At 33.2% G+C, this 27,923-nt stretch overlaps 1 protein-coding gene across 1 annotated transcript in view; it reads left to right on the top strand.

Moving 5' to 3' along the window:
• LOC117121139 overlaps positions 1–27,923 on the top strand; it is a gene marked incomplete at its 5' end in the record, with an annotated part of 56,981 nt that overhangs the window by 23,271 nt on the left and 5,787 nt on the right. The window contains 10 exons of the mRNA XM_033266240.1: positions 762–960; positions 1,341–1,442; positions 2,943–3,070; positions 3,214–3,360; positions 13,141–13,210; positions 17,661–17,836; positions 22,553–22,645; positions 23,984–24,096; positions 26,972–27,234; positions 27,382–27,451. Coding sequence (XP_033122131.1) covers positions 762–960; positions 1,341–1,442; positions 2,943–3,070; positions 3,214–3,360; positions 13,141–13,210; positions 17,661–17,836; positions 22,553–22,645; positions 23,984–24,096; positions 26,972–27,234; positions 27,382–27,451 — 1,361 coding nt within the window. The remainder of the gene's footprint in view (positions 1–761; positions 961–1,340; positions 1,443–2,942; positions 3,071–3,213; positions 3,361–13,140; positions 13,211–17,660; positions 17,837–22,552; positions 22,646–23,983; positions 24,097–26,971; positions 27,235–27,381; positions 27,452–27,923) is intronic.

The following is a 27,923-nucleotide window of genomic DNA, read 5'->3' as shown; positions in this document are numbered from 1 at the left end:
GTACTTCTACCGCGCTGCGCAGCGCTGCACTGGGTAATAAAAAGAATATACAACCGTTAGTTGGCGTCCTACACAGGCGTGACGTTTTTACGAACGGGACTTTGCTCTCTTGTTCTATTTATACTCTTTGGTATTAATTAAACGCGTACTGCAGGAGCAAAAATCAGCATACGCACAGCTAACTGTAAATACGCACACGTATACTGATCATATCACTATAGCAACCGCTGATTGCTACAGCAGTTGGTTATAAAAAACTAAAATTAAAAGACGGCGATTGACTTATAAAGCAATGCATCGTACACTAAATGGAAAATTATTATACTTAGGTCAGATTTAATGCATTCAAAAATTTTCTTCGGGCCTTGCAGACCCTCAGGAAATTTTTTCAAGCATAAAATCTGACCTTCGTATAATAATTTTCCTATAGTGTACTATGCGGAGCTCTAGTAATTGCTTAATATTGGACCCCTCATTTTAGCTATTCAGTAGAAATATGCATGATTCCATTTATTCACTGTTTCTACGCTTTCTCAATTATACATGTAGCTCTGTTTAGTAACTTTGCCTCTGTCTCATTAGAGAGTAATACTCTAATACGCCTGAAATAATTTAAATGATGTGATTTTTTTCACATTACGTCTATATCAGCCATGTGCTTGTATTTAGCCATGGTACGGTATTTTTAACAGCAATATTTTTTAAACCATTACTTGTTTGCAACTCATGTGTGACAGGTCTTCTTATGTTTTATCTTCCAGTTATCCAGTCTGTCTTTAAATGATGACTTAATAATACGAGTACGTAGCTTCTCGAATGGTAGTATTATTGCATATGTAAATGTCTATGTGGTAAATGCAAGTACTCCCTATGAAACATTACGCAAGGAATTAAGAATGACAATTGGAAATCATTCTAATGAACTTCTAAATGTTAACAGTATCGTGATAAACAGCACAGGTACGTTTTGTTAAATGTTCTTTAAAAATTTGATAAATAATAGTTCTTCAAACACTGGTGAATAACAGCACTATAATAATATTAGCAATATGAATAGTATTATTGCACATGTTAATAGTGATTTTCAAATAAGCGCTTCTAGACAATACTTCAATCGCACTTAAAATGCACAATTCCTCTAAATCAGTGTGCGTGTTATTCCTAGCTATTATAACCATTAGTTTAATATACATCAAATCGAATTGTTAAATGTATACTCATTTATATTTATGGGAGGATAAAGTGGTTTGCGTAAGGAAATAAATGAAAAGCCAGCGTAAGACTCGGCAATTATTTATAATGTTTATTACGCTTCATTTGCTATTATTGTTTTTAAACAGAAACGTGTCATGGAGGGGTTTATGAAGGATACACCTATCCTGATGCAGGAGTTGGGGAAACTGTAAATTCAACAGAAAATTGTGATGACAAAAAACTGAATTGTACGACCTGTAATTTAGCTTACATAAATATACAAACATACATATTATAATATATATATATACATATATATATATATATATATATATACTTATATATATATGTATATATATGTATATGTATATATATATGTATATGTATATATATGTATATGTATATATGTATATGTATATGTGTATATATGTATATATGTATATGTATGTATATATATGTATATGTATGTATACCTATATATATATGTATATATGTATATGTATATGTGTATATATGTATATATGTATATGTATGTATATATATATGTATATATATGTATACCTATATATATATGTATATATATATGTATGTATACATATGTATATATATGTATATATATGTATATATATATGTGTGTATATAGATATATATCTATATATATATAAGATGAGTACGAATGCACAAAGTAGAGTCGTACACGTTGACATAAATAGACATAAGATATTTTTTTTATTTCGAATATTTCGAGCACGCCTGTGCTCTTCCTCAGCGATAACACGTATGATTAAAAAAGCTTTACAAACTAGCAATGTGGGATAAACAATATAGCAGTGACTAAGATAAATTGTAAATGATATGTATAATTAGACCGGATTATAAAGTATATATATATATATATATATATATACATGTGTATATATACGCATATAAAGTCGTATATATAGAGAGAAATAGAAGCAGACAAATAATCTGGTACAACCCACCATATAGCAAAGGGGTTAAAACCAACATCGGAAAATCATTCCTTAACCTCGTAAAGAAACATTTTCCGAGTGGCAACATTTTGCACAAGCTGTTCAAAAAGAACAATGTTAAAATCAGCTATAGCTGCTCAAGAAACATGGGCAGCATAATCAGAGCCCACAACAAACAGCTTCTGGTTGCTAAGCATATATATGTATATATATATATATATATATATATATATATATATGTATGTATATATGTATATATACATATATGCATATACATGTATGTATACATATATGTATATACATAATGTAATGTATTATTATGTCCTTTATTCGAACACTGTATTTACCTTTCTTTGATGATTTATATATAATTTAACAGTGTTAACGGCTATCTTGATTTATATATATTTTATATGTATATATATATATATATATATATATATATATATATCTATATATATATATAATGCATTTATATTGCGCCCTCTATCTAGGTAAACCTTTTCCGAGGGGCATAAAAACATACTGAACATGCAAAATTAAAAAAAATATTAAGATCCAAAAAATAAAAAATAAACAAAGAGGTATTAAGAGATAATAATACTACATTATAAAAAATACCGTGTCACAAAAAACAATTATTAAAGGCAATTTGAAATATTTGTGTTTTAAATGTCTCTTTAAAAAATCGACCAAACTGCCTCTGCGGAGTTCAGGTGGATACATTAAAATAGTGTCTTTTTTTTTCTTTTTTCTTTTTTTTTTTTGTTAAAGATTTTCTGCCACACTCTAACCGAAGTTGTGATGGCGACGGATTTAGTGCAGCTGAATGGAACAACCCTATAAAGACGGATTGTGGACCAGACGCTACTGCCGAACAACTGCTAGAACGTTTAAAATCGGTAGTGGCATAATGTATTAAGTTGCTGAATCATGTTTCATGTTGTTTCAAACGTTTGTAGAAATATTGTGGAAAATATTAATTAAATTAAAATTAAAAACTTATAATATTAACTGTTTAGTTTTGATACCTTAATGATTTTAGAAAGGAGTCACGATGGCAAATGTTGAAGACGTCAGCACCGAAGTAGAGAATATTACAAGTAATGCAGAAGAGATCACCGTGAATGCTTTAGAGTCAACCGCTGAAATATTAAAAGACATTTTAATAACTGGTTCTAATTCTACTAAGGTATATGCAATATCAATAATAATAATGCAAATTACAATTATATAAACAGCTAACACAAGAACAGTTATGGAACTGAAACTTGGACTCAGGTCAGGTTTATTATTGAGAGCTAGAATTCGTTCACGTATTGCGAAATGATGTGAAATTCCTTTGGATTGTAATATTATTATAATTATTATTGTTACAATAATACTGTTATAATAATAATATAAAATTATTATTATTATTATTATTATTATTATTATTATTTTATTATTATTATTATTATTATTATTATTTTATTATTATTTTAGTATTATTATTATTATTATTATTATTATTATTATTAATTTATCATTATTATTATTATTATTATTATTATTATTATTATTATTATTATTATTATTATTATTATTATTATTATTATTTGGCTTTTCCCAGCAGTAATAGCAGTAGTAAAATCCATTGTTTTTGCTCTGATTTTTTCTTTTTTCTTCAATCGTTTTTCCTATGTTTTTCAAAGGATCTCCCCGTCCGGTACATTTATCACCTTTCCATGCTCGGATCTTTTTTATATTTGTCGAAGCATAGACTATATATCATCAGTGTTGGCGCCAGCGGGGGAGCCTGGGAGTCAAATTTTAACCAAGTTACAAGGAAAAAAAATACTATCCCCGAAATACTTTCGATACCTTCGCAGGCCGATTTTTTTAGTCAACCTGGGTCAGGCTAATTCGCCCACTCAATTCGTGACTTTTGTAACTCACGATAGAGTGAGTAGAATAAAAACCATGGTATAAAGCAAACATTATGTTTAGCTTCCAAAATGCGAAACTAAGCACCTGCGATAGTTTCTGATTTGCACGAAATCTCTCGTTGCAGTCACGTGGCCTCACCGTAACGGCAACAAAAATGGCGCCGCCTTTACTCGAGTTCAACTGTAATAATCCTCCAAAGGAAGCAGATTTTCAGTGACTGTCTAAATACTCTATCGTAATATGTTAACAACTGAAATTAATCAAGCGAATGATGGTCTATAATGAATTATGAGGAAATAAACCACAGACGGCAGCTTAATATTCATCGGCGTTACCAGATCTCTAAAATTCCGTCTGCTATTAAAGTCCGCCCTTTTTAATAATTCATTTGATAACCGTGGCATGCCAGTCGTCTTCAGTTGAACTAAAACTAGGGCTTAAGCTAGTCGTAGTTAAAATTTCGACTACGTTGTTTGTGAATACAAATTGAAGTTGAAGTTACATATATGACTAGATGAAGTTCTAAATTGAAGTTCGACTAAAGTTTTAAGAATGCGGGTGTATGTTGGTGACGATCGAATTGAGGGTGTAAATGTGTCAGTCATTTTAATTTCTGACTTCAACACCTATACCTCTAAAAACTTTATTAATGGGTTAATGAAACTTTAAAGAAATGATTAAATTTTTGTGACGATCCGGAGTAAGGTTTGGATATAAGGACCATCCGACCATTCAATGGAAAACGTTGCAGATCAGATCAACTACAAGGAATAAATTAAGTGTTGTTGACGATGAAATCTAGGGTGTAAATGTGAGGGTTATTTTAGTTTCTAACATTCCAGACCTAAACATCTCAAAGACTTATCAATGCATCTAAATGAAACTTTCTATCAGATTATCAATGACTAGTAAAGAAATGATTAAATGTTTGTGACGAAAATCATAATTTAAATAATAATAAATAATTTACCACTGTACTTTTCGTAGCTTTACTTTTTAATGGTTTAACTGTAATAATGAATTGTAAACTTTTATCCTTTTTAATTGACTTTTTAACATTGTGGAATACATCTTTTTATCATGTTTCTTATGGAATTTTAATGGTTGTACTCTAATATTGAATTTTCAATTTTAATCTATTTTAATTGACTTTATTATTCTGTAATGCGTCATTTGAACATATATTTATAAGTGAATAAATTATTATTGTTATTATTATTATTATTATTTTATATAATATTACCTTATTATTTTCATAATTAATATTATTATTATTATTATTATTATTACGATCCTATGTAGGGTGTAGATATAAGAACAATTAAACCGAACTAGTTGTTTCAAAAACGGAAAAAATCATCCAAATGAAACTTTTGGGAAAGTTAAATCAATTTACAAAGAAGTTATTAAACTTTTGTGACGATACCGATTTAGTTGTGAAGTTTTGGGTAATTTTAAGTGATAACGTTTCAGAACTACAAATCTCAAAAACTGACAAATGAATCAAAATTAAACTTTACGGAATGGTCTGTCATGGTCTACTAAGAAATGATAAAATGTTGGTGACGAGCCGGAGTAGGGTGTGCGCATGAGGGACATATAACGGTAGACGTGCCAGACCAGATATGCCAAAAACTGATCAACTGATCTGAATGTAACTTTCTGGAACTTTAACCATAGAATTACGATAGAAGAATGTTATAAATCTTAGTGACGATTTACATTCGGGTCTCAATTTCAGGGTCATTAAACTGCTAACGCTCTAGACCTAAATATTTCTTATATATGGATCAAAAGAAAACTTTCCAGAATAGTGTTTCATAGTCTCCAATGAAGCAAGGCAATTCAACAGAAGGACGCACATCTCGGGACTTCAAAGGTTATAACTCTGGCATCGACATTCCCTACACGCTGAACGTCACAAAAACCATATCAACCAGGCCATAAACCGTCAGCGTACGTGACGATTTACTCACGCGCGTGTTAGTTGCCGTGATAATCGCGCGTCATGCGGTGATTACAAAGGCCTAATGATATTTTGTACTAACATTAGACTGAAATTATATTCTTCATTTCAACATTAATTTTACCAAAATTGTGGTGAATTGTCGTTCATGAGACTCACTTCGCAGAAAAAATTAATAAATGTTCTGTATATACTCAAATGTTCGTTTTCGACACCTTATGCCAACATTGTCAAAATAACAGATTACTATTACATAAGAACATGAAATTTTATAAAATTCGTAAATTTTAAATTGCTATAACTTTTCATTTTCTCGATCAATTTTCACAAATCAAATTGTAGTTTATAGAAGCATTTAACAAGCTCGCGGTCAAAAAAAATCAGATGTAACAGGCATTGCGAAGTACCCAAAATTAATAAAGTAAAAACTAACACCATGAAACGAATGGCACGCATAGACTAATAATTGACGGCTGTACTCGCAACTAGTATCGGATTGTCGATGCCACAATAAAGATCAAAGGACTGTACGCACGCGCTATGTTCGAGAGCGGAGATGTGCGTCCTTCTGTTGAATTACCTTGAATGAAGTAATTATTATTATTTGGTGACGATCCGGAGTAGGGTGTTGATATGATGACCATTTAATAAGCAATTAGTAGTGCTCCGCATAGTACACTACAGGAAAATTGTTATATGAAGGTTAGATTTATTGCTTGAAAAAATTTCCTAAGGCCTTCAAGTCCCGAAGGAAATGTTTGAATGCATTAAATCTAACATAATAATTTTCCGCTAGTGTACGATGCATGCTTTACAAATTGCTTTATAAGTCATTTACCGTCTTTTAATGTTAGTTTTGACAAGACAATTTGCTTTGGTTCTGATAACCAACTGTTGCAGTCATCGGTTGGTATAGTGATATGATCAGTATACTGTGTGCGTATTTACAATTAGCTGTGCGTATGCTGATTTGTGCTGCTGCAGTACGCGTTAAGTACACATCTGAGCAGTTAATCGGTAAAATATGAATTATTATTATTGTAACTGTGTTAGAAGAACTTGCTTGTAATGCTATTTTGATAGACATTCGTCGAGGAAATAGACATTTCTTAAAGCATTCGAGAGAGAATACAGTCACTGACTTTTTGGTCAGTACAGACAGGTAATAATTGCGCGATGATTTCATGACTACGCTAGCTACGGGAACCCGGACGCCCTTTATCTTTGGAGTTCATTGATTAATTGAATCATTTTCAAGGCGGGGAGGACCTTGAATTTTGAAGAATTTAAAAGTCATTAAAAGACACCACAGAAGTCGGGAAAGCTCATTTCCCGCCACCTAAGAATCAAAATTTTCCCGAGAAAGAACCACAAGATCTCCCCACCCCTTTCTTTTTGGGATTTATCGATTCATGGAAAAACTACGTATGCAAATTATTCAATCTTTTTTGTGTATGTATATACACACATAAGGCCTAATTACTGTAATAACAATGGGAAAAAATTATCTGACCGTTTTCAAGAGTGAAAAACCTTGAATTTGTGTTCCCCTCTTGAAAATTTTATAATGAATCAATGAACCCATAGAAGGGAGGTTCGAGTTCTTCCCGGGAAAATGTTGATTTCTAAATGGTGGATAATGAGATTTCCCGAATTCTGAAGTATTTGTTAATGACTTTAATTTAAAGGACACTTCAGAAGTCGGGAAAGCTCATTTCCCGCCTTCTAGGAATCAAAACTTTCTTGGGGTGGACCACAGACCCTCCTTTCTTTTTGGGATTCATCTCATGGAAAAAATCGTATGCAACTACTCGATTTTTTTTTAATGTATGTATACACACGTAACAGGCCTATTTACCATAATAAGAAAGTTTACCTTACCGTTTTCATGAGGGGGAAAACCTTGAATTTTGAAGAACAAAGTCATTAGACACCTAGCTCAAAAGTCGAGAAAGGTCATTTCCCGCCATCTAGAAATCAAAATTTTCCCGGGAGAAGAAATGTTGACCCCCACCACCTAGACTTGATCGGATTTGATTAAATTATGTAAACGAAATTCCCTTTTTCTAATGCGTTTAAATCAACTGTAGGTAGGTTAATCGCAAACTTATTGTGATATGCATGAATAATTTTCGCTTTCAATCACTGAATTACTATGAATTACATATGCACTAACCTATGCAGAGTCGCCTCATACCACGCAACGTTTATGCGCCTCCATATCACCCTTGCTTTTACCATTACAGTTACAGTTCGAGTCTCACTAACGTCGAGTTAATCGTTAAGTTGATTGTCATCGGACACACACACACAACACTCAGTATGAAAATTATGCAACATAGATCAGCTATCAGGCATCTAAGCTTGATCAACCAGTAGCCGAGCATTTTAAATTCAGCTGGTCATTCAATTGCAATTTTGCAAGTTATACAACTTACTATAATTCCAGTTGGAGCGACAGAAGTCGTAAGGATAAGGAAAACCGAAACCACCCTTCGTTCTCCCAGTACACTAATTTGATCCAATAACATTCCATATTTTCCAAAATCAATTTCCAAAAAAAAAAAAAAAAAATATGCTGTGTTGCCCTTCGCGACCGACCGAAATTTTCAAAAAAACTTCGGGTCGGCATTTTTTTTTTTTTTTTTTTTTTTTTTTATTTTGTTTAAGTACAAATTCGAGAAATACCCTCCGAAATTAACATTTAGAACATCTGAAATCTGAAACAGGCATGTATTTTTATCAAAATCGGGCCATATTACAGTATATGTACTGTCTCTTATACACATCTTCCCGAAGGAAATGTTTGAATGCATTAAATCTAACATAATAATTTTCCGCTAGTGTACGATGCATGCTTTACAAATTGCTTTATAAGTCATTTACCGTCTTTTAATGTTAGTTTTGACAAGACAATTTGCTTTGGTTCTGATAACCAACTGTTGCAGTCATCGGTTGGTATAGTGATATGATCAGTATACTGTGTGCGTATTTACAATTAGCTGTGCGTATGCTCAAGGGTCTATCTGTCTCTTATACACATCTAGATGTGTATAAGAGACAGTATATTATATATATAATTTTCCATTTATTATTTTTCTTTTTTATTTTGGAGGGTAGAGGGGCCAAGTCGGCTGTTTTTCCATTGAATCCGCCGCCTATAGGAATTAGATAGGGGACATAGAATAAGCGATTAACATGGAGACTTTCGGGAAATATAGAGATACATTTTGGAGGGTAGAGGGGCCAAGTCGGCTGTTTTTCCATTGAATTCGCCGCCTATAGGAATTAAATGGAGGACATAGAATAAGCTATAAAAAACGAAGACTTTAGGCAAATATAGAGATATATTTAATTTCTATGACGTATCATTGAAAATTAAACTTTGAAGTATAAATTAGAGGCGTGACCAACTCCCCTAAAATACGTATGGGGAAGTGTTTCTCTGTCCCTCTTCCCCATAATCTGCGCACATGACTTCAACATAACGTTTGATATATTATTTTTTTTCACAAATTACTAATTCGTAATGTTAAAGATGTGTTGTCTACTTCAAAATAGCAAACCACATTAAGTGACTGGATGTGTTTCTACCATTATTCGTTGTACAATTATGGGTTAACATGATATAAATCCACCAATTTCTACGTTCAATTTGATAATTTTTATGTTATTTTACAATGAGCAAATCCATTTAAAAAAATAATTTTTTAAATGATTTTTTTGAGAATATTTGCCGTGGTTCGAAAGCCTCAGTATTAATTTATTCCGGAATCGACCACTGAGGTTTAATTGGATGAAACCATAAACAGTAACGCAGATGTATACAGTAACACAGGTAGTCACCATCCGTAACAAATAAAAAACCCATATAATATATAATATCATAGTCATAAATATTATGAATAAATAGATATATCATTATCACAGTAAAACAACTGCAACAATTAAAGCCCCATTCTCAGCAAAATTTAAAAAAAAAAGATTTTTTTTTTATAGAAAAAATGCATATGCATTACTCTATTTAGTATAAACATTTTATTTTATGACTTACTCCATGCAACAATATTAAAGATCTTGTTCCTCTGTTTAAACCAAAAACCAGAACCAACCAGAAAACTCCCACCTTGGTTTAATCTTGAATTATACAAAGCTTTAAAACTTAAGGAAAAATGTAAAATTAAAAAAACTCGGTTTGCTGTTAAGATTTTAAAATGGCCAGAACAAATTTTAAGAAACTTTGTAATCAGCGGTACAGACAGTAAGTTGATGCCCTTTCAAACGATCTAAACATCAATCCTAAAAGATGTTGGTCTTATATTAGAACATCACAGAAGTCATCAACTTTGCCCTCTGTACTTCATTATCAAGGTCAAGTACATGACACCTCTTTGAAAAAAGCTAATGCTTTTAGTATCTACTTCAACTCATTTTTCAATAATACTAATAACAATAATACATCTCAGCAGTCACAATTATCTGAAGCTCCTGATTTACCTGAGTACCCCTTGGACTATCTTTCATAGATAACCGTCAGTGCTGATGCAGTTTCAGGTCATAAATAAGCTTTGTGTACATAACGCCGTTGGCTGTGATGGTATCAGTAACCATTTGCTTAAAGCTGATTCTGTTCCGCTTTCTGTTCCCTTAAAAAAAACTATATTGTTTTATCTCTTTCCACTGGCAAATTTCCTGATGTCTGGAAACAAGCAAATATTTGTCCCATTTTCAAGGGGGTTCCCGTAATGAGATTACCAATTACCGCTCCATTTCACTGCTCCCTAGTCTTTCCAAAATATTTGAACGTATCAAATTTTTTCCCATGTTTCTCCTGTTTTAAGTTCATTTCAACACGGGTTTATTCCAGGTAGGTCAACTCAATCTAATCTTGCTAGTTTTTTACCCACCACACTTAATGCAATCAACTCTAAACTACAATGTGACATTATATTCACAGATTTTTTCCAAAGCTTTTGACTGCCTTTCCCATTCTCAACTTATTTTTAAAATTTAAAAATTTGGTATCACCCGTCTCCTTCTTAGCTTAATTTCTGATTATTTCTCTAATCGCAGTCACGTGTGGTTATTGGCGGTTTTTGTTCTAATTCCAAACCCGTTCCATCTGGCGTCCCCCAAGGGTCTATCATTGGTCCATCATTTTTTAATTTATTCATTAATGATCTTCCTAATTTAGGCAATAACTCGCACTGCCTGATGTAGCAGTTGTCCTCTGTCGAGTGAAGACGTGCTGAGTGAGCTCGCTAGGCTGAATGGTTGTCACTGTGCTGACTAGTTCAATCCGGTTGATGCCCAAATGACCCATTGGGTAAAACTACATCCAGGGCCTAGCTGTGTAATGTTAGATGATAACTTCAACTGGATTCTTATAAACTGGAGTTACCATTCAATGATGAATTCAAGTACTAAGAGTTATATTTTAGCATTATTATTTTGCATTACTTCACTGACTGTTGCCGGCGACGTTCAGTTAAATCCAGGCCTTGCACCTTGATCCACAGAAAGCGTACGTATGCAAAACAAAGGTATTTGCTTTGCACACCTTAATGTAAGATCTCTTTATTACAAAACGGATGAACTTGCAGTTCTAATGTCGCAGAATGGAATTGATATTCTTACAAGTTAGTGAAACCTGGATGAACGATGAAATAGCTGATAGCGAAGTCGAAATTCCTGGATATGATTTTTATCGGCATGATCGTAATCACCAGGGGAGTGGCGTTGGAATTAATGTTGAGTCAAAATACCAATGAATTTATGTTAAGTCAAAATACCAAACTGATCTGATTTGTAATAATGCAGTGCCTGGTCTGGAGACCTGTTGGATTTATTTACCACTCTCTGGCACTAGTCCTATTGCTATTGGTGTGTCTAACAAGCTCCCCAGTAATTCAGTTGCTTTTTTGGTGCAATGGAAGCAAGTCTAGCTGACATATCTGCTCAATATAATGAGATAATTTGCTTGGGGGATTTTAATTGTGACGCTTTAGTAAAATCTGGTCACTTGTGGACCAAATTGTCACAATTAATCAACCGGTACAATTTCCTCCATTTAAATAATGAGCCAACACGTATTACGCCCGATTCTGCAACATGTATTGATCAGAATTGTATCGTTAATCATGGATTATCCCGACAACAATCAGTGATCATGAATGTGTCCTTACACTGCAAGATACGAGGTGAACCTAAAATAATTCAACGAAGGTCTTTTAAAAATTTTAATGATCAAGATTTTCAAAACGAGTTGAACACTACTCCTTGGAATATATTAGAATCAGCTAGGATGTGGACGAAGCTCTTTTTTATTTCGAGTCTATTTTAGCGATGTTTGTAACAACCATGCCCCTGTTATAAATATAAAAGTTTCGACAATTTCCCTCCCTGGATTAATCAAGATTATCTCGCGCTCCGCAAAGAGGCCAATGTAGCTAAACAAAGAGCCAGACGCTCCAATGACTTAATTAATTGGGAGTTGTACAAGAATATTAGAAACAAATTGAATAATTTGAGAACAAGCCATAAGAAAAATTATTTTAAGACAATAGATAGGATCCAAAAAAAACTTTGGAAGACACTCAAACAGTTGATACCCAGTACTAAGTACAATAATATTTTAAAGTTTTTAACTGGTGATAATAATGAGAAAATAACAGATGCAAATGAAATAGCTGAACATTTTAATAACTACTTTTGTACTATTGGTGAAAATGTAATTAATGATTGTGTTAATTTTAATTTTGATGTTGACCAAATTACTTTTTATGATGTTTCGAATTATAGTGATAATCTTAATATTAATGATAATAATAATGACAATGATATTATTAATGTTAATGATAATGTTATTTTTAAATTTAATGATGATGATAATGATAAGGATAATACAATTATAATAATCTAAAGTTTAATAACATATCAGTTAATGATGTTGAAAATGCTTTGTCCGAACTTAAAACTAATAAATCTACTGGTTTTGATGGTCCAAGGCTTTTTAAGGCAGCTGCACCATCTATTGCAAAAAAAATTGCGTATTTTTTAAATTTGTTTATTGCCCAGGGTGAGATCCCATCTCAGTGGAAGCTGGGGAAGGTTATTCCTCTACATAAGGGCGGTCCTAAAGACAAGTGTGAGAAATATAGACCAATCTCCATCCTGCCTACACTACTGAAGATTCTTGAACGCCATATACACACCCAATTGTACTCATACCTTTGTTAAAAAATTCTTTTGTCTCTCCATCAATCTGGTTTCCGCCGCCTTCATAGCACTACGACATGTTGTTACTGACTATAGGCCTATTCTCGATAACATCGACAAGGGAATGTTGACAGGAGCAATTTTTCTTGACCTCAAAAAGGCGTTTGACACGGTTCATCATCCCACTTAACTTTAAAAAAAACTTTCAAAATTTGGACTTGGAGAGATTGAGCTGAAGTGGTTTGACTCCTACCCTTCGGGTAGAAGGCAACTCACTTACGTCAATAATGTTAACTCTTCCCAAGCTTCCATTCGATGTGGGGTCCCCCAAGGGTCTATTTTAAGACCCTTATTATTTATTATCTCTATTAATGATCTCTTTAATCTTATTCATCCATGTACGCTGAATATACAGCAATATTTTTTTTTTCTAAATATTTAATTGACATTCCAAACAACCTTCAACATGACATGGATTATGTGAGTGATTGGGTAAAAGCCAACAAACTAACCTTAAATGTGAATAAAACTAAATCGGTCCTGTTCGGATCCAGTAGGAAATTACGTGGTGCAGCCGATCTTAACATCACTGTTGGCAACTCCGCCATTCAAGCTACTGATAGTTTTAAATATTTGGGAATTTGGCTTGACCCTTCCTCTCCTGGAATGCCCATGTTGATAAGCTTAGTAAAAAGTAAGTAGTAGGATTGGTATGCTCGGGAGAATTCGTTGTTACATTGATATAAATTCACTTAACTTTATAAATCTCTTATTTTGCCATTATTTGATTATGCAGATATTGTGTGGGCTAACTTTAGTAAAGGATTAGCAAATAATATTCAAATACGACGGAATAGAGCTGCCGACTTATCTTGAAAGCTGACATTAGAACTAATAATTATTAATTTGCATCAATCCCTGGGGTGGTCCATTCTTTCTGAAAGGAGAGAGAAACATATATTTAATTTGGTCACTAAATGCTTGAATAGCGGAGTTCCCATCTATTTAATTCATGTGTTCACCCCCTTGGACAGAGTTCACAATCACAACACCAGATCCAGCCTGGCGAGGTGTTTTGCCCTTCCTCCGACCAGAACTGAAGTTGGCAGAAAACGCCTTGTTTTCCGAGGCAGTGTTATTTGGAACTCTGTCCGAGGGGATCAATGACTCAACTATTTTTATAATTTTTTTTTTATTATTAAATGTTTTTAATTGGATTTATTCATTTTTTTTATATATCTATATATTTTTTATATTTTTATAGGCTATTTTAAATTTTTAACTGTTGGTAGTTAAGAGTTTTATTGTTGATCCTAGGCCCTGTGGGAGTGTTCAATACTGAACAGGCCACCCAGGTTAAAGAAGAAATAAATAAATAAATGAAAATACGCTGATGATCTGAAGGTGTATCGTATTATCGGGACTGAGAGTGACGTCAAGGGTCTTCAGGAAGACCTTGATTCTGTTGTTGCATGGAGTCGGCACTGGGGTCTTTCAATGTCTCCAAATGTAAACCAATGTTTGTTTCTCTTAAATTGAAACCTTTATAATTTCCTTATAAAATTTGCGATATTGTTTTAGAAAAAGTTTCTGTTCATCGCGATCCTGGTGTCTTCATTAAGCTTAAATTTTGTAAACATATTGATCATCTTATTCGTAAGGGATACGGAATGCTTGGGTTTATTTGGAGACATTGCAGAGAAATAAATAGCTCTGGTGCCTTTATTGCCTTATATCGTTGTTTAGTTACTTCTCATTTTGAATAATATTGCTGTTATTTAGTTCTGCTTCCAAATCTCAGTTAATTCGCATCAATAGAATGCATCTTTAAGTTTATTAGGTTTTTTGGGAAATGTTTTAATCGCCCTTGTAAATTAATGTGTCCTAGGAATAGATTTTTAATTCACGATATGGTTTTTCTCTATAAATGTGTTAATTCGTGTTTTAGTTGTGATCTTATACATCTGTTTGGTTTGCATGTTAATTCTAGAAGCCTTCGTTCCTTCCCTACCTTTAATGTCCACTTTTTTAGAGTTGATGTCTGTAAACTCTCTTATTTTAACCTCTAATATTGACATTTTTTTCACAATAGTTTGTCTATATTTCGTTCTATTATTATTAATCATTTAAATAGGCCTAGGTGAGATTTTTGATTTTTTTGTGATTTATGTATGTATTGTTGATATATTTAAATTTAATATATTTTACCAACATGCTAGTGGCGATGATTCGCTGTTGGTCTGTTGAAATGAAATTAAAGATTTTTTTTAACAACTGAAATCTTGCCGGTAATGGGGCTTTAACAAATTAATTATAACATAAGCATTCACAATTCAAATAAACTCATTATAACATTGCCACTTAAATGTCATTACACTACTGTACTACATTATGTATATATATATATATATATATATATATATATATATATACAATATATATATATATATATATATATATATATATATGTATGCAGGATTATATATATGCTGTCTCTTATACACATCTAGATGTGTATAAGAGTTTAGGTCTGTCTCTTATACACATCTAGAGGTGTATAAGAGACAGCGCCATCACAGGACGAAACTAGACGTATTAAAATACAGATTAATTAAGTCATTGCTAAACACATACATTATACCTATGTTTAATAGTAGATTCCGTCTGTGTTCTTATGCCAAGACAGACCAGAATACCAACTAGGCATATTAATTAACAGTACTTTTATACGTTATTACCAATTAAATAATTATATAAATATATAAATTTAACTAGTAAGTCATTATAATCAATCATATTACTGTATATTATAATCGGAAACAACAAATTAGAAATATATAAGGTTACTCACTGTTATTCAAAGATTCATCTTAACAAAAAAATAAACATCCGAAAAAACCTCTCCGATCCATCACATTTGTATGACACAATACCATAAAATCTCGATTTTTAGCCCCAAAATAATTTTGAAATGAACTTGACGTACAAATTATTAAATTGAGCATAGAGATTATTGAATTTAATTAAAGTAGGCCTATATCCTGATTTTTATACTGAATAATGATGATAATAATAGCAAACCACATCCAGTGACTGGAAGTATTTTTATCATTATTGGTTGAAGAATTACGGGTTAACATTATATAAATCCACCAGTTTCTACGTTCAAGTAAATAATTTTTATGTTACTTCAGCAAATTCATGCTGCATTTTTGGCCGTTAACAGAAATGGTCCATGGCAACCGACTTTTGGAAAAAAAAAACTCGGGTTATAAATTCTGCTGGTTTGTTGAATAGCGATGTATTCTTAAAATATTTATTACCAGTGAAGCCCATGAGATGAAGTGGGTGATTTTAATGGGTTTACGTTGTTAACTCTCTTGTTAACTCCCAATGGACAATCTTAAAACAATTAAAGTTAAGTTTATGGTGCTGCTGACAGCTCCCTCTGAACCATTTGACAGCTCACTCTCAACCATCAGACAACATGGACCATTTCTGCTAACGGGAACTTTTGCCTCATGTCATTTAATTTTTTTTTTTTTATGATTTTTTTTGAGAATTTTGTATGACACAATACCATAAAACGTCGATTTTAAGCCCAATAGGCTTAATCTCGAGAAGAAGCCCATCTCGAATACTTAGTTTGCAAAATTAGCATTTTCAAGATAGCGTAGGCTTCTTTTCGAGATAGTACAGCGATACACTGTACTTACACTGTGGAAGAAAAAAAAAATTAAGAACACGCTTGGTGTTGCAGTAGTTTAGGTGATTTAATGACAGTTAATACACTCGATGATACATATTGATGTTTTATAGTACAAATTTTCAAAATGTACAGCATTATTTTTGAAAAGAAACCTCTCTTTACTTTATTAAAGTAGCCTCGAAAAGAAGCCCATCCAAAATACACATAAAAAGGAAACCTAGGGCTTCAATTCGAGGTTTTATGGTATATCTGTAACCAGAGTTATAAGTACGTAGCTTGTCACGGTGTATAAAAATGCTTATTGAAATCGTTGCGCTGTGATGTATATCGCATATACTATAAGTATGGGTTGCTACTCAAATTGTCATTGATGCTTTCTCAGAGAAATAAGAACACTTTACGATTTACTTTTCTATTTCATAATGAAAAATATCAGACTAACTTGAAATAAATTCATCTGGATTCAAACTAATGCTTAGAAACGTAGTATGTGAGTAAGAAGTACGACTCTTTATTGTGATATACATTATACATATCATGTTAATTATTGAATTCAGAAAAAAAAAACATTTGTTTAATGCTATGCCTACGTTCAAGTTTATTATTTTACATGTGACAAAAATAAAACATTTATATAGTAATTATTTGTTCTCTGTTATTATACTTTCAGATTTCCGTATTGTAATTATTGTGTACAATGACAGTAGATTGTTCCAGTCAGCTCAGTTTGTTAATGATAGTTCAGGTCGCAGGCCGAATAGTCAAGTTATTTCTCTGTCGGTGCCTGAACTAATTAACCGTACTGAGCTAGATGAGCCCATTGTCATAACGTTCATTCCACTAGAGGTAATTTTGTGATTTTCTGCAAATAGGATACAATGTATTTGGGTCATTTCTGGTAATTCCGTGACCGTGGAGTGGTTACTTCGTTTTTCAGTGGATTTGTTTTTCTTGAAGGTTGAATAATAAATTTAGAGGGGGTGTCCCTCACAAAATTAAAGGCATTACCCGTGAAAGCCTTAAATCCAAAATGGCCAGATTCTGCCATTTTGGGAAAAAAAATCAGTGTTTTGGCCTACATGGCTGGTTTAGTGCATGGATGTGAATTTTGGAAGTCCAGGAATTCATTTTACCTATTTTTGACCTTCGAATACAAGATGCCACTGTTTCTTCTTCAAAAACCTCATATTTTTGTAAATATGTCATAGTGCCTTTATAAAAGGCTTTAATGAAAGCTCATCATGCTGATTTGGCTGTGGAACTACAGAGGTCATCTCATGGATTAAAGGTCAACATCTGTGGTTCATAAAAAAAAATAAGGTTTTTGATTCTGGTTATAAAATTTCAGTGTAATGGTCATAATGGTTATAAAATTCCAATGTAATGTACTGTTAATTGATATTTGGTGTCCAATTGATTTTTAACGATCACATTTAAAAATGTTGCTGAGGTCATGTTGGAGGTCAAATGTTAACATTTGTTGTTAATAGAATATGAAGCTTTCAGTTCCACTGATTATAAAATTCCAGTGTTCTGTATTATTAGTATCCAGGAATTTATATTTGATGTCTGCTTGATTTAGGTTTGACCTTCAAAACTAAAATGCTGCTGAGGTCATTTTAGGTGTCAAACATTTGTAGTTAATAGAATATAATATTTAGTTACATTTTTGTTTTTATTCCAGTGTACTGTACAGTTAATATCTAGGAGTTCGTATGAGGTCGGATTGATTTTTAAGGTGTGACCCTAAAATCCAAGAATTCTGCTGATTTTCAGCTCACATGGTCAAATGTGCAAATTTGTCTTATGTAAAAATTACACAGAGCTCATCTCAGAAGCAGGTTTCAAACGTTGGCTCTCTATATGGTAACAGAATCTCTTTTTATACAATGAGTGTATTAGCAACCATTGGCATGTATAATGAGTCATAGTACAAATCACTGGTCAATTAATGATTAAGGTACAGTCTGTACCACAGTTATTATAACACTAAATCATTTTCCTGAATTAACAACTAAAAAAAATGAGTGATTATTAAAAATAGGTTGCTACTCTTCATCCAAATCTGTTGATTCTCCAAGCTCACTGTCATTATTGTTTCTAGTACTCTCATCGTTGATCGTCTAAATAACACAGACAGTCACTAACACATGATTCTGTAAGGAAATACAAGGTAACTGTAGTACCAAAATGTTGTTATCAGATTTATGACTGTTCACGGAATATTTAACAGTTTTAAATGCCCGTCCGTGTGACGCCAAATACAGTTTTAATATTTATTATCAAATAACTAAAACAAAATATCTATCAAAAAAGAATGTTTTTTTTTTACTAACTTTGATATATCTGCTTTGAGAGTTAGCCAAAATTTATATAAATAATTGAAAATGAAAATTTAACCCTCACGGACCAAATACCATGGAATGTCCCTTAATATCTATTTATATAGTCATTTTAAAAGATAATCCACAATAGAATGTTGTTATATCTCGTATCGTTGCTTCTGTCTTTGTGACTCCCACATTGTTTTCACGTTTGATGTTAGTTTCTGGGTGTTTGTCAGATGCAGGGCAGAGCTTTCCCCCTTATCTTTTCAGTGGTGGGTCGTTGGTGCACTGGTCGACTCTTCCCATTCATTCAATTTAACTATGACCAATGGTGGGGGAAGGATGCCTTAGCAACTTAATATGGCGCTGGCAAAATGGGTTTTTTTTTAATTTTTTTTTTGTCAAATGGTGATTCATTGTGTCATCATCCGGTGGAAGGCTGGCTGTACTCTTTTTCTTCAGTTTAAATTGCCTGTACATGAAACAGCGAGGACACAGACGTATGTCCAAGCGCTTAATTTTTCCACGCATCAACTGATCTGCTGATGAAATGCAAGTGACTTAATTGGCATGCGATACATACCAAAAGAAGATGTTGCAAGTTTCCTCATACGTCTCCATGTGATCATGGAGGTGACCACACATCAGGGTTGTTTGGGTACGGAAAAGGGTAATTCTTCTCACTGACGATCCTGAAGCAAAGGAGCTGCTAAATAAGTGGGTGAAATTCTAAAGACAAAGTCACAGTCACACATTGTAAAAAGGTAGAATTGTTTGATCATTGAGAGTCTAAGTTTGCAAACCTGTTAACATCTGAGATACATTTTTGTTTGTAGTTTTGAATTACTATATAGAATATTTGACACCTGTGAGCTGAAAGCCGGCAGCTTTTTTATATTTGAAGGTCAAACCTAAATCAACCGCAAATCAAATATAAATTGCTGGATATTTACAATAGACTATACTGGAATTTTATAACCACTGAAACTAAAACCTTCATTTTTATTAAACACAAATGTTGGCCTTTGGAGTCATGCTGAAGCCTAGTCATGGCCCTGTTAAACCACACCAAACGCTGTGGTAAACCGATTTAGCACATCAATTCCAAATCTGCATCAACAACGGGACGGACCTTGGACTTAAACGAACGAGCGAACGTTGACATTTGAACTCTGTGATTACCTCAGTAGGCCTATAATTATTTGTAGGTTTGCTGTCTGTCAGTCAATTTAGCATGATCCGATTTTTTATTAAAGCCTTTTGTAAAGCCACTATGAAAAATGTGGGGGTTTTGTTACGGAAAATTAGCGGCTATCTTAGATTTGAAGTTTAAAACGTCGATCCTTATGCCCACACTTTCGCAAAGGACCCCTAGACCAATCTATTGAGAATTGCCAAGAATGACTCAACTAATGTGTTTCATAATTTAAATAATAATTATTTTTTAAATTGTAATATTATTTACAATCCTTGTAAAAGTTTTTTTTAAAAATATTAATCAAGTATTCTAATAATTAAATATTATGTATTATAAGTGTACAGTTGAGTATTATCATATTCATGAATGCCAGTAAAAATGAAATAAATGCATGGATATTAAGAGTATTAGTCATTATTAAATATCAGCGCTAAAATTATGATGTGATAATGCCTATGAACTTTTAATTAAAATCAAATCTATCTGAAGGTATATATTGATTTTTGCTTTTTTGTTTTAATATTTTTACAATGAATTTTACATATTATCCTGAAACAACCTAACAAATTGTATTAAAATATTTTTCAAGTATTCTATTGATCTATTGATTAAATATTATGTATAATTTTACGACTGAGTTATCATATTGATAGATATCATGAAATGTCATTTTAAATCAATGTACGCATGGATGAATGTTGGCGCACAACAAATGTACAAGGGTATTATTCATTGATATATATCAGTGGTAAAATTATGATGCGATATGATGGAAATTTTATTTCTAATCAAGTCCATCTGTAGGCATATCGATTTTTTTTACATTTCCACTTTTCACATCTTCGTTGGCTGTCAATCAGCCAACGTGTTGCATTTAAATTACTTGTTCTGACCTTTAAAGCTCTCCATCTGAATGAATCTTCATATTTTCGTTCAATGATTCAATTCAATTCAATTCAACAAAACATATATTTTCTTCCAAATGCACTTAGAAAAACAAAATTACAAATACAAAATACAAAAATTGGAAGAAGGCCAGGTCCCGAGAAGTTGTTTGCAAAAACAAACATCTTGTGATGGGCAGGCCTGAAAAAATAAATAATAAATAAAATAAGTGAATAAATAAATAAAAAAATTAATAAATATATAAAGAAAAAAGAAGAGAAAGCAGCTCAAAACAAAACAGCACGATGAATTTCAACCTCAGAAAGTTTAATAATTTGAGATTAAGTGTTTTTTCAGTTTATTAAAAAAGGCTCTGGCAGAAACAGCATTGGTAATTGAGAATGGTAGATTGTTCCAAATAGAGGGGCCCGTATATCTAATGTTATGTTGGAAATAGTTTGTGTTGTGATAAGGGATGTGAATATCAGGTCTAGAACGCGTATAATAATTGTGAAAAGAGGAATTAGACATAAACATGTTACTTAAATGCTTGGGAAGGATCGAATGCATGGCAGAGTATACAAATATACTTTGCTGGATTAAATTAATATCGTTTAATTTTAGAAAATTTAGATTTTTAGATTTATGGAAAACAGATGAGAAGAATGAGATTGTGGGGGAGAGCGAGATATGATCCTGATAGCCTTTTTTTTGAAGAATTTGAGGTTTGTTGATGTTAGATGGATATGTATTGCCCCAAACGATGTTGCAGTAGTTCAAGTAAGGAAGAATGAGAGAGCTGTAGAGAATACGAAGAACATTACAGGGAATAAAGGAAGAGAGTCTAGAAATGATGCCAAGGCTTTCCCGATATACTCCATCTCGCCGTCTCCGATCATCCTCTCAAATCCTTCTTTCTGTCTCCAAATGCCGTACCAAAACCTACGATCAATGTTCTTTTACTTTTGCTTCTGCCTATTTCTGGAATCAACTTCCAAATTACATAACTTCTTCCAACTCTATTTGCAACTTTAAGTCACAGATTAAGACCTATTAATACCTATTAAGACCTATAATTATTATTATTATTATTATTATTATTATTATTATTTACCTGTCTCTTATACACATCTAGATGTGTATAAGAGACAGTCAGAAGGCTGTACGTTCGTAAATGGATCTGCTGATGGAAGTGACAGACAGTACTGCGAGTGTAATCATTTAACTAACTTTGCTCTACTTATGGTAAGGTATACAATTAGAAAGAAATTGTGATTCGGTCCTTCTATTATTTATAGTATTATTCCACCATTCTCCAAACAGCAGTTGTACAATGCAATTTGTACTGTACACTCCCAATTTACCGTAAACCATACTTTACCGTGTAATCACAACCGCTCAATCACACGTTACCGTAACTACTTTTACCACTTCTACCGTCAAGTAACAATTTGCCAAACGATCACTATTTTGTTAAATTACTAAGCAATCATGATAATTATGTTAAATATTGTTATTATACTGAATAATGTTATTGTCTACTGTAATTTTTAAATGATAACAACCTTAATATTTAATTACCGCATGCAATTCCTCTCTGTGAGCTTCAACAAGCATTCAGGGAAATAGATAAATAAGAGAACATACTACATTGGAAAAATGATAACTACAACATCAGCTAAGCACTGAAGATTTCTACTCAACAGGCTACCCAGTACAAAGAATATCATCATCATCATCATCATCATCTCCATCATCCATCATCCATCATCATCCGGCTAATCATCATCCGTCATCCTCCGGCTAATCATCATCCGTCATCCTCCGGCTAATCATCATCCGTCATCCTCCGGCTAGTCATCATCCGGCTAATCATCATCCATCATTATCCGGATAATCATCATCATCCGTCTAATGATGATCATCATCATCAGCCTAATCATCATCATCATCATCAGGCTAACCATCATCATCATCATCATCAGGCTATTCATCATCATCATCATCAGGCTAATCATCATCATCAGCATCAAGCTAATCATCATCATCATCAGGCAAATCATCATCATCATCATCAGGCTAATCATCATCAGGCTAATCATCATCATCAGGCTAATCATCACCATCATCAGGCTACTGCTGGCCGATGGTCTTCTCAAACTCCATGCTGATCTGTTCTTTGACAGATTTGACCAGTTTGCACCAAGCTTTTTTTTTTGTTTGTCCATGTGGCGTCCATACTGTCAATAAGGAACATATCGTTTGCAAAGTTTTCAAGAAATATATAATGGTATAACCATTATTGTTTTAAATACTTCATTGTAGCTGTGGGACACATACCAACTTGTACAATTCTTTTACGTATCAGAGTTGGTACTGGCGGTAAACTAGTCCTTCAAGCCCACACTAATGTCTTATAAGATAAAGTTAAATTATTGTGTCTAGTACAATAAAAGTTTGTCGTCGTCGTCATCGTCATCAATATTATATTTTATTAAATTCAATATATTTTTATTTCAGTTTTTATATTTTAAGAGGTGTTTTGCCATGTTACTTAATATAATTCTTTTGAATTTTTTACAGGATTTCTATCAAAAACGAGCGCTTCCATCCGCGTCTGGTTTTGTGACTACAGTTGGCTTAGGTTTATCAATTGTATCTCTTTGTGCGACTGTATTTACTTTTTTATCCAACAAGTAGGTACACATTTGTTTCTGAAATATAATGTGTTCCACCAATTTTGTTCGGATACCGCTACTGGATCTATAAGCAGTGGCGTAACGATGGGTCGGGGGCCCTGTGGCTTCTGAGACTGGGGCCTTTTCAGTGGTGGTACCAGCGGGGGAGGGAGAGGAATCTTCACCCGTCGGACAGGCCTGAACCGACTGTCGTCCTGCGCCACGACGATGTCGTCGGATCAAAAATTTAAAAAATATTATTTTCCTATCTAAATAATTTTGATTTTCAATTCCAATTGTTGTCTAAAAGCACAGTTTGGACCATACTAAGCTTTAAAATCTCTACCGTGGACCGTACCATGAATTTTGTTTTAAATCCGGGACTGGGAATGAGGCTCTATTTCCGGGCCCCTTGTGTCGGACGTCATATTTCCCCATTATGCCAGATTATAGTTTATATTTAACTAAAAAAAAAAAAAGAATATCGGTTTAACAGATACAATAGCCTACGGTAATACAGTTACATATTTCTTTCTTTCCCTAAAACGTATTGCTCGAGTAGATTCATCCAAACAACTTAATTATATCTTCAAAAAATTCATTTAGCTTCGTTATTGTATAGATGATAAACATTCATTTTTTTTTTGTTGTAAAAACTAATAAGAAACGGAGTACTTACTCAGGACGTTTTCGATCTCTAATAGAGATCTTTATCAACTGACTGCAAGATGGAATTGCAGCTTGGTCACAACGTCATCTGTTGCTGACGTCATACGCTTCTTCCGTGCAGTAATTTAAGCAAATCTTTAATTCCTAACATAGGGGACATCAGCGAGCGAAACTGAATTATTAAAATGCAGTTCATTATTCGGTAAGACGCTAAGAGAAAAATGGGTGGTAAATTTATCTAGGAGGTAAGTTATTTATGATGAACTCTTCGTTTTACAAAGGGTTTGAACTACGTGGCTACCCAACAGCTATGCTCATTGTTGAACTTATACTAGCGGCCGAAAAAGCGGCTGATCTGGTTCCGGCTGTAATTAAATCCACCAGCCTTCCATCACCTAATTTATCACGTAATGAAAGAAAAAGCATTAAACGACATAAAAAACATACACCAATCTTTATTCTTCCGTCCAGCGGATAAAGGACGGTCTACAGTCATCGTAAACACGGATGTTTACAAAGATAAAGTAGGAATTATGTTAAATGACACGGATACATATGAACCGGATAAACGTAATCCAACACAGAATTACAACGAAATGTAGTTAACATCTTCGACAGGTTGCTGAAAGAAATATCAATAGTAGAGTAAAAGATTATCTCTGCTCCACCACAGAAATTGTACCCAGATTTAATGCCTTCCAAAAATACACAAGCCAAATTGGCCACTAAGACATAGTCGACAATATTAACACCGTTTTCTACACAGTTGCTCAATTCCTGACCAACATCCTGAAACCATTGGTAGGTCCTACACAGCACCATGTAAATTATTCAGGAGGATTGGCTAAGGAATTACAAAGTACAACAGTAGAGCCAAGCGAAACAGTTGTCTTGTTTGAAGTAGTGTTACTATTCACGAAAACTCAAGTCGAAGAGGCCCTGAAAGTAGACATAGTTTACTTAACAACAGATACGACACTTAAACAAAGATCTAAACTACTGGTGACAGACATAATGGACTCTTGGAGCTTATTGTGAGTAAAACCTATTTTTCATTCAGCGGAACATGTATAGGCAAAAACAAGGCATTGTTATGGGAAGTTCCATCAGTCCCATATGGGCTAATTTGTAAATGGTTAGAACCGCATGCCGAGATAGTAGTGGGAAAGTCATAGTTGAATCACAGAATAGTCCATAAAAAGAGTTATGGAAAAGCGAAAAATAGAAAGGAAAGGACAAAAGCTACACAACGACAAAACACCAAGCAAAGAAGAAGTGTAGGAATTCCGTATATGAAAGGAATGGCAGAACGAATTCGACGTAGTCTTCCCACACACAATGTTGCCACCTACATTTTGCTACAGAATAAAATAAAATAACAGCCTCGTCCACCCAAAAGACACTATTGAGAAAATGGACACTTGTGGTGTAGTTTACGAGGTCGCATGTTTAAATTTTTCACAAGTTTACATATGAGAGATAGGAAGGGCATTACAAACGACCACAAAGAAAAGATAGTAATGAAAGTAATGAAAGGGTTTCCAGAGCAACATCACCAATAATGAAATCATGTACCAAACTGGGAGGTAAAATACTGAGAGGCAAAATACTTGCAAAGCAATCAAAACGGAAAGAGAGTCAGATCACCCTTTACACATAAAAAGAAACAAAGATAAAACCATGAACAGGTATTAGGTTGCACATCCCAGCTAACAAAATTACGTTATAATAACTTTACAATTTGGGATAAAAACGTTATGTAGAACCATATGTACGTACTTATAAACTAATTTCACAACGTCACAATGTTTGAACGTTCTTACAACGTTCTGTGAACGTTATTTTGTGACATACCAAACCATAACGTTCGCGAACGTTATAAGAATGTTTTGTGTTTGCTGGGATGAACTTTCTAATCTGTACAATGACTTAATTACATCATCACCTGGCCAGGCCCCGTACACCCTCCAACCTACAACTGGAAGGAGCGTACGATGGCATCTACAGATGACATCATGACCAAGCTGCAATTCAATCTAGCAGTCAGTTGATAAAGATCTCTGTTAGAGATCAAAACGTCCTCAGTAAGTACTCCGTTTCTTACTAGCTTTTACGAAAAAAAAAGAATTTTTATCATCTAAACATAATTGTATTGACTACGTTTAGTAAATGGTTAGTTTTAATCAATAAAAGAATAATAAATAATTATTTATATTTTTTAAAGAAAATTTCGGAGGAGTGATTCAAAGAAAATTCTATGTCAGTTGTGTCTCTCTTTGCTCGGTTTGTACATTGTCTTCCTAGCTGGAATTGACAGAACTAACAACAGCGGAGGATGTACTGCCGTTGGAGCTTTGTTGCATTACTTTTTGTTATCGTCAATTTTCTGGATGAGTGTTCAAGCTGTTAATATGTACTATTTATTTGTGAAGGTCTTCAATACTCATGTACCACACTTTTTCCTGAAAGCTTGTTTATTTGCATGGGGTAAGATTAGACCCAATTATCATAATGCTTATATGTATGTATCTATGCCTTGGCCTATTTTATAAATCAAAGATTGCAGGTTTTCATAACGTAATAATAATAAAACAGGAATTGATATCGTGTTTTTAATATTTTCTTTAACTTCAGGTTTGCCAGTGGTAATTGTTTTGGTGTCTACATTTATTGATATTGATAGCTATGTTGATTCAAAAACTCAGTAAGTTGACCTGAAAACAAGTTGAAATACTACTTAAATTCGAGTTCATTCTTTATAACAAATTATTCCTTCATGTTTTAAATCCTCTCGAGTACCGAGTAGAGAAATCCATGCTGTGTCCAATCTTAAGTGGATATCCACAACGTCGCAACGCACAATGTGTTTTAGCTCGAGAGCTGAAATGTCAAAAGAGAGAGACGAGATGTTTGATCCGTTTTGTCCAGTATGCAGTATGGCCCAGGTACACGTCATAAAACGCAGTACACTCTTCCGTAGGAGTAGGGGATTGTTCAGTTGTGTACTACTGTAAAAAAAATACTTATATCGTCAACACTTGTTCTGTATCTAGTTTTATCTTACAAAATTATTTAATCTATTTGAGTATTATTTATTCTATTATGACTAATAATATATTACAAAACTTCATTTTGATTATCGAAAAGTGATGGATTCCTATGTATATGTGTATATG

Source organism: Anneissia japonica, unplaced genomic scaffold (assembly GCF_011630105.1).
Source record: "Anneissia japonica isolate Jap-2015-1 unplaced genomic scaffold, ASM1163010v1 scaffold288106_len264728_cov135, whole genome shotgun sequence".
NCBI lineage: Eukaryota > Metazoa > Echinodermata > Crinoidea > Comatulida > Comatulidae > Anneissia > Anneissia japonica.
This window is presented reverse-complemented; position numbering and strand designations above follow the sequence as displayed.